Source organism: Penicillium samsonianum, assembly GCF_028829775.1.
Source record: "Penicillium samsonianum strain IBT 33392 chromosome Unknown utg000003l_segment0_segment0, whole genome shotgun sequence".
In the NCBI taxonomy this organism is placed as follows: domain Eukaryota; kingdom Fungi; phylum Ascomycota; class Eurotiomycetes; order Eurotiales; family Aspergillaceae; genus Penicillium; species Penicillium samsonianum.
The window spans coordinates 2,099,079-2,114,375 of record NW_026643261.1 but is presented as its reverse complement, the minus strand read 5'-3'; the positions used below and the strand labels follow the sequence as shown (position 1 = coordinate 2,114,375).

The 15,297-nt window shown below is 48.9% G+C and overlaps 4 protein-coding genes across 4 annotated transcripts; 1 reads left to right on the top strand and 3 right to left on the bottom strand.

Moving 5' to 3' along the window:
* Positions 1-480: 480 nt before the first annotated feature.
* Positions 481-3,347, bottom strand: N7471_004382 (trehalose-6-phosphate synthase; the record flags this gene model as incomplete). The annotated part of the gene is made up of 3 exons (XM_057277101.1): positions 481-1,878; positions 1,935-3,270; positions 3,325-3,347. The coding sequence occupies 3 exons, from the start codon at positions 3,345-3,347 to the stop codon at positions 481-483; spliced, it is 2,757 nt and encodes a 918-aa protein (XP_057136711.1).
* A 3,836-nt stretch (positions 3,348-7,183) lies between these two features.
* Positions 7,184-9,718, top strand: png1 (peptide-N4-(N-acetyl-beta-glucosaminyl)asparagine amidase). The gene is made up of 2 exons (XM_057277100.1): positions 7,184-7,952; positions 8,019-9,718. The coding sequence occupies exons 1-2, from the start codon at positions 7,426-7,428 to the stop codon at positions 8,824-8,826; spliced, it is 1,335 nt and encodes a 444-aa protein (XP_057136710.1). The 5' UTR covers positions 7,184-7,425; the 3' UTR covers positions 8,827-9,718.
* Positions 9,719-10,367: 649 nt separating this feature from the next.
* Positions 10,368-11,781, bottom strand: N7471_004380 (uncharacterized protein; the record flags this gene model as incomplete). Its single annotated transcript, XM_057277099.1, has 3 exons — positions 10,368-11,055; positions 11,261-11,618; positions 11,721-11,781. The coding sequence occupies 3 exons, from the start codon at positions 11,779-11,781 to the stop codon at positions 10,368-10,370; spliced, it is 1,107 nt and encodes a 368-aa protein (XP_057136709.1).
* Positions 11,782-13,606: 1,825 nt separating this feature from the next.
* Positions 13,607-15,253, bottom strand: N7471_004379 (glycoside hydrolase family 71 protein; the record flags this gene model as incomplete). The annotated part of the gene is made up of 4 exons (XM_057277098.1): positions 13,607-14,180; positions 14,240-14,465; positions 14,521-15,049; positions 15,110-15,253. 4 exons carry the CDS (start codon positions 15,251-15,253, stop codon positions 13,607-13,609), a joined length of 1,473 nt encoding a protein of 490 aa, XP_057136708.1.
* Positions 15,254-15,297: the final 44 nt, after the last annotated feature.

The following is a 15,297-nucleotide window of genomic DNA, read 5'->3' as shown; positions in this document are numbered from 1 at the left end:
CTATATCCTCCTCGTATTCTATGTTTTGTATTTTCACTATCTTTGTTTTTGATTTTTTTCAACAATCGGGTCTATGCTGGAGTTGTGAGAGCCAATCTACCTTCTCGCTCATGTTTGCTGATCCTCTTGATCTATGCATGAATTGTGACATGAGAATAAAGAATAAGGAAGGAACATGTATTATCTTTACCTTCTAAGTAGACGATTAGAGAGATCCTTTAAAACGACGCTGTCGTAATAAAAAAGCCGCTCTAAAGAACCTAGGGCGATACCAAAAAAAGACTGCTTAGAATGTATCAGTCATTTCGCCATTGAAAGCTATACTGCATGTATGTGTGTCCCTCACTCTCTTGAGCATCAAAGAAAACTATACCATAAGTCATATTCCTTCGTGATCCGTCTGCCATCATACATGAGGGACAACAGTCCGCGTGATAATAATAATAGTAGCCAACCACAACAAACCCGGGTGCGAAGAAGTCATTTAGTCTCCTCCCCATTGGACGTGAAACTCGACAGTTCATTCAAAACATCCAAAAGCGAGCAATCAGGCGGCAACACCGACCTTGCCTCAGTAGCATGTGTGCTAGTTGTCACGGTGGTGACGTGGAGCGTTTTCCCAAGCTCAGACTTATCAAACCGAGAAGCAGCAGGAGCAACAGCCAACTCATTTGCCCATCGAAACAGCGCCTCACCACTGCGAGAACCACCAGCTGCAAATAGGAACTCGGGGTATTTGATATTGGGGAGATGGTCTAGAATATAGGTGGCGACTCTCCCATTTCCGAGAGCAGCGTGTGGTGGTTCAACCTTCACAGATGTTGCCTCGCGGACGACATGGAAATCCGCACGCCCGCTGGCACCATTGATTTGATCGGCTAGCTCGGAGGCCTGGCGAGCGGCTACTTCGCGGTCGAGCGCGCCGTCATAATGAAATGTTAGAGAGCAGCGGCGTTCCTCAATTCGGCTGCCTTCTGTTCGCTCGTGGAAATACTCCATCATCTTTTTGATACCGGGACACCATTTCATGGCGCTTTCGGGCACAAATGGAATCCATAAATCTAATTTAGGTTCTCGTAGGAAACAGCCATTCTCGGCGATGTAACCGAGCTCGCAGGGGAGTTTTTCGAGTGTTTCTTGGAGCTGCTCGGTGCTCCAATTGCTGGTTATGTATAAGGTATTCTTGGGATCGTTTATGAGTGTTTGTAGAGTTGCACAGGCTTTGTTTGAGGGCAGAGACTCTTCTGTGCCGAAAGCTGGACCGAAGATTGCGCTGTCTTCCAAAAAGAACATTCGTGCTCTGGCGGCGAGGTATGACTTTTTCAAGCCATTAGGTGAAACCGGAGAGAGGTGATTTGTCTGCCGGATTCGTTGTATTTCGTGGGCTTTTGTGAGAGCGTCTTGTAGCCCCATGTGCCATTTGAGAGCAGTGTAGGGAGACTTGCGATCGAGCAGGAAGTTCCAGTTGAGTTTTAGCTCCGCTGGTGACTTCTCGAGTGCGGTTTTGATCGCATCGGCACATTGTTTGTAGTCCCACGGATTGACGAGAAGCTTATGGCCACGAAAAATGGAGGCACTACCCACGAACTCGCTAAGAATCAGGGATCCATGTTGGTGCGAGGTAAGCTGTCCATCTTGACAGTGGATGAAATCATGGCTAGTCAGGTTCATTCCCTCGCGTAGATTGGTGGCCATGAAGATATGTGCAACACTTAGGAGGGCGATGAATTGCAAGTGGCTGATGTCTTGCTGGACCAGCACCAAGGGCTGGTGAGTGATGGTTGAATATGTTGCATTGATCCTCATTGCGATTTTTGAGATCTGTGCCTCCAGCTCTGGGATCTCAGATGCAGACGACATTACTTGGACTAAAACTACCTATGTAGAACATATCAGTAGTGGTCACAAGCAATAACATATGTTTGTCGACTTACTTGCTCTCTCCATTCTGGATAGGTCTTGAGAAAAAGCTCATATGCCGAAAGCTTCTGCTTAATCCCTCCGGGTGCATCCAATCGGTCCCGCGCTACGATGAGATATTGCCCTTGGTACCTATGGCTGATACTGTGTACCCAGCCCTTGACCTCGGTGGATTGTCGTAGTATATAAAGTGATGAGGGGTCAATCCCCAATGGAGAATTCACAACACTAACGTACCGATGATTGAGGTGGACTTGATTGGCAGAGACCTCGAGCCTCCTCAGCCGGCTGCAAGAGTGAAGAAAGTGATTGCAGTATTCCTCTGTCTGGAATCCAACCAAGTCGGCGCCCAGAAGCCCATCCAACAGTTCTTCGCGTGAAGTCAAACAGCGGAAGATTTCGGAGGAAGGAAACGGGGTATGCAAGAAAAATCCAATCTCGGCCTGGGGTAGTTTTTCCCTCAGAAGGCCAGGAAGAACCAGAAGGTGATAGTCATGAACCCATATTCTATCACCTGGCTTCCAGTGCTTGATGATTGTTTCTGCAAATGCCTTGTTGAGCTTGAGGTATTGGACCCAAGAGTAACCGTCGTACTCAGTATGCCGAGGGCTTTCTTGCATCTGATAATGAAGGGCTGGCCAAAGTACCGCGCGGCAGAAATGGGTGTAATGACCCTCAAACTCGTTGTCGCTCACAAACACAGTCAGCGAATCATACACATCCTGGAGGGTCTCAGCGATGTCCGTCCTGGTAGGATCTGTCAATGAGTCGGTAGGCATGCCTAGAGTCCCTACCCAAGTCTTGTCCTTGAGCAAGCTCGACTTTTCAGCAGCGTGGATGGCATTTTGCAGACCTCCATGGCCTTGTTCGGCAGCCTTGACGACCCAGTCAGCATTAGAGAGCGAGACTCGTGTGCTACAGTGGTATTTCATGCCCCATCGATCCTGTGATCCATCCAAAGCCAACTCCCTTCTCATTCCTTGGATTGAGCCTCGACTACTCAAAATGGACGGTGTTGGAGGATCTGTTGCCTTGGATTGGGGCTGATTAAACCGCCGGCTTTGTCCCCAAGGAATGGCACGGGGCTCACTGGGGCCGTGCCACAATCGATCGTTGGCAATCGGAATCTCATCTGCTAATCGCGAAGTATATCCTTTGAAGACCGTCTCGTCTTCTGTCGTGGCTCCGGGTGTTAGTGGAAGACAGCTCATGGGACGAGTTTGACAATAGGTATCCGACAGTCGCCCAACGATAGATGCAGGTCCATCGACATTTGGATGGCTAGACATCGACCCGTGCTGTCCATGCTTGGGTTCCGTCAATTGGAAATCGATGGTATAAGGGAGAAATCTGGTCCACACTATGTGAGATATGTGGAGTTTTGTAGGTGAGGAAGGAACTCACAAAGATGCGATGAAGACCGTCATTGGACTAAATGGTAACCCAATGGAGTACCGATGTTGCAAATAGTCAAGGGGCTCAATTCATGATGCAGGTAAATCAAAAATAGTTAAGCACCGAGGATGGAGGGGCTCGACTTTGAAGAGGAAGGGGCATTCGGCTCACTGCCACTGCCATATGTATCTCACTCTGCTATCTGTTTCACTGGGCCCAGAAATTCTACGGTGAGATCTTTCTATACTTCTTTGGGTGACCTTGGTTATATAAAATAAAATGGATATCCATGGATGCATCTAACCTTCATAAAATAGTGAAAAGGCTGGCGGTATACATATGATATATCTAGTAGACATGTTGCTACGATTCTCGTCTATTTCTCACCGCGAGAATTTTCCGATATTGTTCAACTCTGACATGTCATGTTTGACGAAGTTCAAATTGGTTGCAGCATTGAAGTTGTTCATGCGAGCTGCTATTAGATGTTTTGTGGAGGCTGGGTTAACTACGCCAGACTACATATCATCAAGCTCCTTTCAGTGGCCGAAACATTGGATATACTATTATCGAAGATGGTCTTTTAGTGACTCAAGTAAGCTCATATTTTGGTATTTATTCAAATCTCTAGAATGAGTCTGACTATGTATATATCAAAAATAGGACTATCTAGATCTTTACTCGAGCATCTGGCCTACTCGCGAATCCACGACCATTAACTCCGTTGCAATGACAACATTGAGCCAATCAAGCAAAGATAAGAGCCGTAGTCAAAGTTAAAACTAGCCCTACCCTCTATAGATACATATGTAAGGAGTACGCCAAAGTCACAAAACAATGAACACAGCGACTATTAACGTTAGTTGTTGAGGACCGTGATCCCTCTCTGTTTGCTCCTAGGCGTTGGTCCTAGTTCCTCTCTGTAGATAGTTCCGCAGATTTTCCAGAGTCGTTCTCACTCCAAGCGCGTTCGATAGCACCACCGTAGACGAGCTGCAGGACGCTGGAGATGATTGCCTACGTGCCTTCTCGCTAGCGGTTTATCTGGGTCTTCTGTTCCTCGTTAGTTCAACGGGCTGTAGCAAGAGGCGCGCATATTTGAACACGTCACTCCGACAATTTAGGTTTGGACGGGAAATTCGACGACCTGAGCTATCATATTCAACGGATTAGGTAATAAGACGCGGAAGAATTCATTCCCAGGACCCAAGAGCTTGCGACAACGATAGAGCTAGAGTGGATTAGCGTATGACGTTTTGGCCCACCTTAGCTAACGCTATTATCCTGAATATCCATCGGGGTGACTCTCGAGTTAAACAAAAGACCGCATGGAGTAAAACGTCGAACTATGTCAACGTAAGGCCAAGCTCAAGAAGTCAGCTGCACGGCGAGCCACCTATGCCGCGTGCGTGTCCTCTCTTCTTGGCTGGGGACGACGGCACGCCCACCACGTCAGTTTGAGGATACCGTTATTATCGCCGTGTCACAGGATTGATAGGTCTTCGAGAGATGCGGGAGGTATCGAATGGGTGTCGACGCGTTGAAACCAGATGCGCGGACAGGACATGGGCTCATGCATCCACGGGAAGAACATGGTGCATATAGCCTTGGCACCTTGAAAAGACAGAGCCAAGCTCATAGGATACGCCGACAGTCTCGCAGGATAAGCTATGTGTCTTAGTTTAATATATGATTCAAGCAATAGTCAAGAGACTCAGGAGAGATGTGAAGTCTTGGCACTTGGCGTCCGGGGATAATTGGCTCGCTCGGCTCGTTGAGCCAGAATTGCTTTAGCTTTTGAAGTTCTGCATTTCTCCCTTCGCTGGTGGCATTGGCGTACCAATCCCATGGCAATAATCAGTGCCAGTATGAGTGCCTTGCGTGTTGCGTACGAATCGCCTTTTGCTTGGTTCTAGGTAGTGTTATCTAACTGTTGTTATCATTACCGTCAATACCGCCGACGAGAAGAGAAATAACATACATTGATAAAAAAAAATATAATCAAATAATCAAATCCGAGCGATCACTGCAAAAATACCAATTGGTACTTCACGTAAACGACCCAGTTTTTTTGCGAAATTGGTGCTCGCGCCATCCGAGCTAAGCATCAAGGCACCTTTTCTCGGCATCGGAACTATAGGGAACATCATGTTAGTACATAGAAAAAGGCCCAAAACTTTTGATACATGACGGATTGTCTAACTACTTATGCGATCCTAACAATAATAACCCGTTCGATCGCACAGCCACCCAAGCATAGCCTCAGAATATTACTAGGCTCAAACGCGGCTCAGAAGATGAAACGACGGCGGCGGATCGGTTTCCCCAGATACATAGAACGCCTGATCAGTAATTTCCCGAGTCATGCGATGTAATATATTTCAGGGCTGAATCTCGGAGTTTGTGAACCTAAAAAAACAGCAATATTATTGTCCGCATTATTGGCATACCACAGTCAACGTAACCCTAATTATATTCTAATATTGTACTCCATATAGTTGCACCCGGACATGACTGATTACCAATGCCATTATTGGGTAGACCGGACATATTTGGAGAGCCTACTTTAGTATAGAGCCTTTCCCAACCCCTGATTCTTATGAAAGTCCGCTCATTGGGTACATCGTATACAGAGCGCGGTTCTGGAGAGTTGTACGGAGTACATACGATGTTGATCTACACTTGCCTGACTGAAAAGGGGAAAAGATGCTTGCACCTCACTATTTTTCAGGGTCTTCTTGTGGGTGACTCAAACGGGTTATTGTGATTGGCGATAGAGGACGAGTTCCTGCGGGTTGTAGTGTTGTATGGTCTAGCCCTAATGATCCGCACTATCGTACATGCATTTTAACACGAGATCGGAAGTTGAATCTCATAGTCACATTCCCATCGAAGATGGGCGATTGAGTCTCCCAGGAATTACGATCTCATGTTGCATGGGACATTCATACCAGAGAAGACGAAGATGCCTTAGAAGCACTTCATATGGTACTATGTACTACGCTAAACCCCATCTGGCTGTGAGCACCGCCTCAAAGCGGCTTAGGCGGAGGCTGTCGGCCCCGATCGTGTGAAATGCCAAGACGGACGCTTGCGCGTCTCCAGCCTTTCAGTGGAAAAGCGGACGGAACAGTTGAGCTTTCGTATCTTGGCCGCGCGTTGGCCCTACAACATGCGCTCCTGGATATTTCCTTTTTTTTTTTTTTTTTCTCTTGACTTTAGTTTGATGATGATTTGGTTTGGAGTACGGAGTACGTACAACATACAGAGTACATCCGATGTACACTGACTGTTAAATATGTACTCTTATGGAGTATAACAACCGAATAGACCGACCACGAGCTTTGATCATCGCCTTACGAACCCTCAAGGGTATTGATCTTCGCTGTTGTACCCAACCTGATTATTATATTGACAACAACCTTAGAAGGCTTAGTAACTGTGTGATGAGCCACGTTGGTGTATAGGGTACTCACCTTCTGACTCGTGTGTAGCACATAGATACATAAGTCCCTTGAATATACCTAAAAAATCCGAGGTAATATCTAGATAAATGATAAGTATATGTCAAGAACCAAAAAGGATATAGAAGCCTTCAAGCCATCAAAGTATAGACAATGCCAAGAAACTAGCAACGATCCATGAAAATCTGGATGTGGACGTTACGTGTTCACGGGATCCAAAAATACGCAAATTACGGAAATTACGGGGAAAAAGGGTCCTCTTGGCGGCCTTTTTTTTCGGTTTCGCATACGCGGCTTGGCCGCGGGGCCCGTGATTGGGGCCAGATGCTGACGACGCTCGTAATACTGCGTACGCTACTCCGTACTCTTGTCCTCTCTCCGTCCCTCTCTCTCTCCAAGGGCCTGTTTTTCTCTCTTCCCTTCTTGACTCTCCAATAAGAGATCTTCAAGTGCTACGTCAACTCGAGCGAGGTAGTCCCTTCTTTACTACTCGTCTCTGACATCCCTTTCTTACACCTCTTCCCCCACCCCAACCCTGGGTCAAATTGGACCTCTTTCGCCCAAACTCGACTGCTCATCCATTTCGAGTCATTCTGGATCTCGACATTCATCGTCTTGGAAGTCTGCCGTGACTTCCTCATCGACTATGGCGGACGGCAGACACCGGGCTACCCAGCCTGCCCCAAATGGCTACGACGCCTCCTCTCTAACCCACGAATTCGAACAGCTGATGCGCACCAAACGACTCAACCGACTTCATGAACCTTCTCGCTCGCGTACTCACTCACCATCACCGTCTCCGATGTCCAGTTCATCGATCCCTCCGCCGCCGACGCGAGCTCCACCACCTCCTCCCTCGATAGGCGCTCCTGCCGCTGCTCCCTCCCCAAAGCCGTCCACGACCTCACCAGCACTACGCGGTCTTCCTATCATGCCATCGCCTCCCCAGGACGCAGCTTCACTCAAATTTTATAATTTGTTGAAGGGGTTATCGGTCACGCCGACCAAATACGAAAATCCGGGTCTATTGGATGAGGCCTTGTGCGTTATTCCGCTTGATCGCCTTTATTCCGAGGCAGAGGAAGAATCCCAGATTATGCAGGCCCAGGCTGCCAGCGTGGCAGGGAAGCCGGAATGGGGCTACCAAGATTGTGTGATCCGAGCATTGTTAAGGTTTGTTGGAATTCCTAGATGGTCTAGACCCATTGCGCCCTTGCTAACATATCCATCTTCATGCAGATGGTTCAAGGGGTCATTTTTCCAATTTGTTAATAACCCTCCATGCTCGAAATGCCACATGCCCACGATCGCCCAAGGCATGACCCCTCCCACCCCCGATGAGACCGCCCGGGGCGCAACCCGAGTCGAGCTGTACCGTTGTTCCGATACTAGTTGTACCGCCCACGAGCGATTCCCGCGATATTCAGATGTGTGGCAATTGCTGCAATCTCGACGAGGCAGAGTTGGCGAATGGGCAAACTGCTTTAGCATGTTCTGCCGCGCAGTCGGAGCCCGAGTCCGTTGGGTTTGGAATTCCGAGGACTATGTCTGGACCGAAGTGTACTCGGAACACCAGCGACGATGGGTCCACGTCGATGCCTGCGAGGGCGCCTGGGATCAGCCTCGCCTGTACACCGAAGGATGGCAACGCAAGATCTCCTACTGTGTGGCCTTCTCCATCGACGGTGCGACCGATGTCACCCGCCGCTACGTTCGCAACTTTTCCCGACACGGAAGCCCCCGCAATCGCGCCCCCGAAGAAGTCGTTCTGTGGTCGATTCACGAGATCCGACGCAAGCGTCGCGAAAACATGTCGAAGACCGACCAACGCCGCCTGATCAAGGAGGATGAGCGCGAAGAGAAGGAACTCCGGTGCTACATGGCATCTGCTCTGGCAGCAGAGATTAACAACATGCTCCCACAAGGCCTTACAGGCCGCCGCGAGGACCAGAAACACCCAGGTGCTCGCCAGGAGGCATCGACCGAATGGCTCGCCGCACGAGGCCATGGTAACTCAGGACCCGACCGATCCCGTGAAGGGCGGTAAGATTACTGCTGGTAACCTGGCATCACATCAACTCCTTGGCTTCTGAAATTTCATATCAGCCACACCACTCATCGAACGATTCTGCGACCTGGATATTCAATATTCCACAGCCCCCTTTCTCGCATCGGAGGACTGGCTGGGCGCAGCGACGTTCGAGAAACCCTTAGTCAACGTTGGTTCCGACTATTGACCAAAGCCACTGCGGTCGCGTTGGGCAACTTCGTGCCACTGTCATCCCTTTTGGGCGTCGGCATCAGAAAGACGACCATGCTATCTTGACAAAGATTCAAGCATGTGCGACCGCAGACTTAGACGAGCAAGCTCCAGGGCCTGTCCGTCCACAATGGCTGGCGATGTTGACCAATTGTTCCTCTGATCATCGATCATACAATTTCTCTCCTATGCCCGAATCACGACATCTATCTACGCGATAATTTCCATTTCCTTACTCTTCTCTGAGATACCACATCTGGAGCCTGATTTTTCCCGACCATCTTGCACTTAATATGGGTTACAACCGGGGTTTTCGCTTCATAGGTTCGGCACGCCGTCCGCGGTGACGACGATATCTTCTATCCTTTTCATTTCTCAATCTTTATTTCTAATATCTTTGTGAACTGCCCGACGACACATGTACGAGTCACGGATGCGGCCATTTTTCTCTATGTTTACTTTTGCATGTCCTGGCAGGATCGCCAGTTCGATCTTTCCTTCTTATATACCTGACCATCTTTTCAAGGGTCGATTTTTTTTTTAACTTTCTACCAGTGGGCTTGCACCATTCAATACCAATATTTCATTACTACATATGCTCCAGTGTATCCCACCATAAATTACCAGACTAGTTTAATTGTGATGTGCAATCTTCCCCGCGCTCTCCCTAGCGCCCCCGGTGGAGCCGAGTGCAGGTTTTTTGCCCCTGCCGACATCACATATCATCATCACACGACGTAATACTCTTAACCCTAGGTACGGAGTAGAGGATGTCAGTGTACACTGTGAAATGCACATGTACAATGCACTATGTACTTGGAATGAGGAAATCACAGTTGATATCATCTTGATTCTACATCATTCCTATAAGGCAAAACACGTGTTTTATTTATAGGATATATTTATAGGCTAACTCCTCTTGGTGGGTCCAGGGTCTCACTTGGATTGCCTAGGTGGAGAGTATAGGGGGAGATAGGAAAAAACCGAGAATTTTCAATTATATATAGCGACTTAGTACGGAGTAGCATTTGCTGTATATTACGTTGAGCTACAGGACATGTCATACCTGGAACATTCAGAAATAAGTAGATGCCCGAGTATGTGTCGATGATACTCCGATCCTAATATGTAGATCTGCAACGGTGTCCTGCAACATACTCCGAAGTGATGCCGAAACATGCGTGCCGGAAAAAAACAAGGAAAAAGTGACGACCTTACTGTGTATGTTGTACAACATACATCGTCTAGATCATGGACGATCATTGCAACATCATGCATAAAACAAGATTATCACGCCATTGCGGATCGCGAACAAGCATACCTCCCTCTCACACCGCTGATATCCAGCAGTCTATGCCCCTCCGCCGAAGATCCACCCCTATGCGATCCAATTCATGCAAATAGTAAGATTGGCCTTGAAGCCTCAGCTCCCAGCTCCCCCTCGACCCAGATCCCGAGGCCGTAGCCGTAGCCGTCGAATCACAAACCCCAACAGAAGAAAACGAACCAGAATCAGACCTTAAACTCTTACAAGAGTCCTCATCCGAACTGAACCCATCACTCCCAATCTCCCTCCGAAACCGACCCCCATCCCTATCAAGGTCCACATAAAGATCCACATCCATATCATCCCTCTTGCCACAATCCCAATCCCAACCCCGTCTCGAAACAGACCGAACAACCACCCCTCTCAGGGGCTCCAAAAACCCCACCAATTTCTCAACAGGCTCGCTGAACCAATTGCTCTCCAGAACGAGCACAAATGACCGCAGTGACCCCAGCTGCGATACCGCCCGACACGTCTCTGTCCACTGCGTCCGTCCGGCGGACACGTACACTGCGCGCACGGAGTCTTTGCTCGGTAGCCAGTGACCTGGGAAGGACCAGCGCAGCTCAATGGCGCGTATGCGGTCCCGGTGTTCGGGTGGGATCGTTGGGAGGAGGTATGGGAGGGTCCAAGGGTTACTGAATTCTAGGGTTGGGAGGGTGTAGAGGAGAGGGATTGATTCGTGGTATCTGTTTTTTTATTATTAGTATTGGGAGTGGGGGAAGAATTGTAGGTTTGTATTTGTAGTTCTTTCTCTGGGGGTGAGTAGGTAGGAGAGGAGAGGAGAGGTAGGTTGTGGGTTATAAATCGTACATCGTACAATGTATATTGTATATTGTATAGAAGTATAGGGTTGGGGTACGGGAAGGGGAAGGATCAATGTTTCAACCATACATCTGCCGACAAGTCAACGCCAGACCCAGTAGCTTAACCTTATTCCAGCGGAGGAGATCGGCCTCTTTCGCCGGCTGGGAGATGCCCGTGCCATGGCAGATCTCGCAGAATAAATTGCGGTTCTGGCGTGTATGGCGTTTTGGCGATGAAGACCTTTTTGGCTCGAGCGCACATGGACATACCACGTGTCCGAGGCGCTGCCTGCTGCATTGGATTATGTGGATTCTTTGGTCTGCTAGGACAAATCCCCAGATCATTAGGCGGAGCTCCGGTGATAGCCGGGCGAGGAGTCGGCTTTGGAGCTGGGGTGAGGAGAATGCTATTGTTTGGCGGCGGGGAAGTGGAGGGGGTTTGTTGCCTGTTGGTTTTTTTAGGTCTGTTAGATATGTACACCCAACAAGAAGTAAATGAAGTAAATGAAGTATTTAAAAAAAAGTAAGAATAGAAGTTATTTACTTACTCTGGTACCGCTGAAGCAGCACATCCTCCCAGGAGAAAACCCCATGTTTCATACGGGCCATTGTTGATAGTAGCTCTGTTCGTCCCCGCTAAAATCAAAAGCAAAGAGACATTGACATTGACAGCGAGGTCGGTTCATAAATAATGCCACAAGACCTGCACCTGCTGACCCGGGCACAACACGTTCCCGTCAATCCGGGTAGCGCCAAGTGGTCCGGTTAAGGACATGGGCAAAGAGTCGGTGAAAAGATAAAGGGGAACAGGATGAGGTATTTATGTACATACGTAGTATCTGATATATTTATCTGGGACCAAAAAAGATAAGGAAATGCGGAAGATAACAACTCGGGCTATTTGTAGATCCTTGTACTTTAGGGCCGTACCTTGTTCGATACTCCGTAGGTACTCCGTACATAGTTCTACTCTATCTTCTCTAGATTCGATTTTGATCAGCAATAGCAACTGGCTTATAAACATTCATAGATGTCATTCATGTTTCAGGTAACCATATTGCTCAAGTACCTCTATGTAATGGATATTGGATTTCCTCTGCCGGGTGAGACTTTCCCATATAAGCTGCCGCTTTTATGAGGGCTTTCAGGATCACGCTCAGAATACATTATGAAAATGTGGCAGAAAACCACAAGCGCAAGATTTACTCCATGCGAGCAGCATCCAAACGAGTGGAAATGGACGAAACGACACTCGGATAGCCTGCCTCGCCGCTATAACTACATAGGAATGGGCCCCCTCTCATCGGAGCTTAAGTGTGGAAATCTTGTCTTCCATGATCCTTATATCAGCTTTGATAGGGCCAGACTTAGAAGGCGATGGCTCCTCCTGTGATAGGGCCCCGCTTGATCGTCGTCCCGAACCTTTTTTCGGAGTCGGGGTTGTGGACTTGAAATCCATAGCAGGAGGTGGTAGCGAGACGGCAGCTTTAATAGGGCCAGACTTAGAAGGCGATGGCTCCTCTTGTGATAAGGCCCCAGGTAGATACCTTGAGCGTCCCCCCTCTTTTCAGCTCATCTAATTGAACTAGTTCACAACTCGGACATATCCTCTGCATCGGATAGTGCGCAAATTGGGGTGGGCGGCGTTGGTCTGTTAGTTAGTACCTTCCTATTTTTGGCATGGTCGACAGGGGTTATCCGGGCGTTCCTGAGTTGGACTCATGCTAGACCAAAACAATTGGAGAATCTCGCACGAGGTTAGGGACTTTTGGGCTCTAGAGCACTGTGGCAGAGAACCGCGTGCATTAGTGTAGTTCGTTGACAGGGATACTCAGCCGTTCCCTCGAAGCTCCGTTTCCTGAGGTCAAGGTCAAGTAGTAGGCTGATTCAAGCCACACCCCGATGGCGCAGTAACTTCGAAGGCATACTCCGCACGGAGTAGCTCTCAGGGACATAAGAGAAGTGGTGCTTATAAGGCAGATAGAAGGGGCTATGCGTGCCAGGCACCGATGTTGGACGACAATGTGGGGGCCAAAAAATCAAGTCACGGGTTATGAAGGAAATGAGACTTGGGAATTGAGATAGCGTGAAAACTCGCGTCCAAAAGGCTGTTCGATTCATAGAGTGACGAAATTGTCCCTGTATCCAGCAGCAATGTCCGCATCTTCAAACTATACTTCCCTCGTTAGGCCATAGCTAGTACCCGGTATTCTAGCCTGAACTAGATTCTTAACAGTGAGGTAACACTAATTTAGAGAGGGAGGACAGTAGATTGTCTCTGCCAGCGTGTTGTATTCTATTGATGTTCTACAGATAGCCCTCACACTTCGATCAAGTGAGCGAACCAGGGCACTCACTTCACTCAGTGACTCTGTACATTGGTCCCAGACCTCAAGCAATAAGTAACCCACCGCCATACCCGACACCAAGAGTATCAACCCAGAGTGTTAATCTGGGGCGTCACCTGCAACCCCTCCGACAACATAGTCAACCCAGCCGGTTGCAGCTGGTCAACAGAGGCCTCCGCCGGCAGAGTGCCCACATAAGCATTGAAGTTGTAGATCCCGCAGACGCACGTGTCAACAACATCCCTCAAACTCGTCCCCGACAAAGCCTGAACCGTCCGGAAACCGCGAGTGACTTTGAAACTCTGCGCGCCCACGCCCATCGGCACCGAGTGTGACCAGACCCCCGGAGGCGCGATGTAGGTCTCACTCTTATCGCCCGACTGCACCCGCACCAGCGCGGGCATCTTCAGCATCGTGACAACAAACACCTCGTCTTTCATTGTGTCAGCGCCGTCGGGCCGGCCGCGGGAGAACTCGCCTTCGGCGTTGCTGGAGCTGCCTTGCATTGTTGTGTCGGTTGCGTCGCAGTCGACGTCCTTCGGCGTAGGCCGGTACCAGTAAACCAGTTTTTCTTCTTCTATGAATCTGACGGGCAGTCTCGAGCCTGCTTTATAGGCGGCGATGAAGGGCTTTGCCATGTCGAGCCAGCCGTTGTGGGGCCTGTTTCCTCGTCAGTTGATGTTTCCGTTAATTTGCTAGGGTGGGCTATCTCTACTTACATGTCCATCACCCACTTCGAGGCACCGTCGTCTGTGTGTGGTGACGACAGCGGGCCGATATAGTGTGATTCACCATAGTCATTCCAGGTGATAATCTCCACAAAGCGAGGGCTGAGACGTAGGATTTCTCTCCACCGGTCATACCAGAGGAGGTCGGAAGGGAACACCCAGTTCTTGCTGTACGAGACCTCGGGGCCGTAATGAGTCGAGAACCAAGGCGAGATGGCTATTTGTCAATCAGCGAATATGCACAGAAAAACCAACATACTATAGCCACTCACGCGCAATGTATGGTTTCCCTTGAAGGGCATCATTATAAGCCTCATCGCTATCTTCAACAGTAACCTTCTGCCCATCAGTCGGAGCCCTGTTATGTCCATTACTGTCCCAACCCATCCAGCTCAAAGCACCGTCGATTTTATCGAAATCACCCTGCCCGGGGTGGAAATTCGGCGCAAAGAAGATTTCACTGCCAGCAGCGGATCTGATTGCATCGACATCGACACCGTCGCCCGTAAACGACGATACAAAGACCTTCCCATCGACCATGAGCTGCCCGGGATGACTTGCATACTGCGCGATCTTGGCGCCGACTTCGCTGCCCTGGCTGGCCTGCCACCAGTTGAAGTCGAAGGAGATGAACACTTTCATGCCATTGTTGGCAGCAGATTCATAGGCATAGTAGAGTTGGGTATCGCTGTAAGAATCGGTGCCAATATTCAATGCAAAGGCATCGATACCTGCGTCTCTGGCACGTTTCATGTCATCGTCATAGTCGCCTGCGCTTTCGCGGTTGCTAACGATGCCCATCTAAATAGTGTTAGTGTTTATGTTGAGGGGGTTTGACAATGCAATAAATGTGTAACTTGCCATAAAATGGCAGAAAACCAATTTGTTTCCTACGTTTTCATCAGTAGATGAGGCCATGGTGTTGGTAATGTAGTCGACTGGAGTCGGGGAAGCGAAGGTAAAGAAAGGCAAAAGGCCAACCAGGGCCACGAAGAAGTAGAACATGGCTTTTTGAGCGGTGAAGAAATCCTAGTACCAGCCAAGGAATA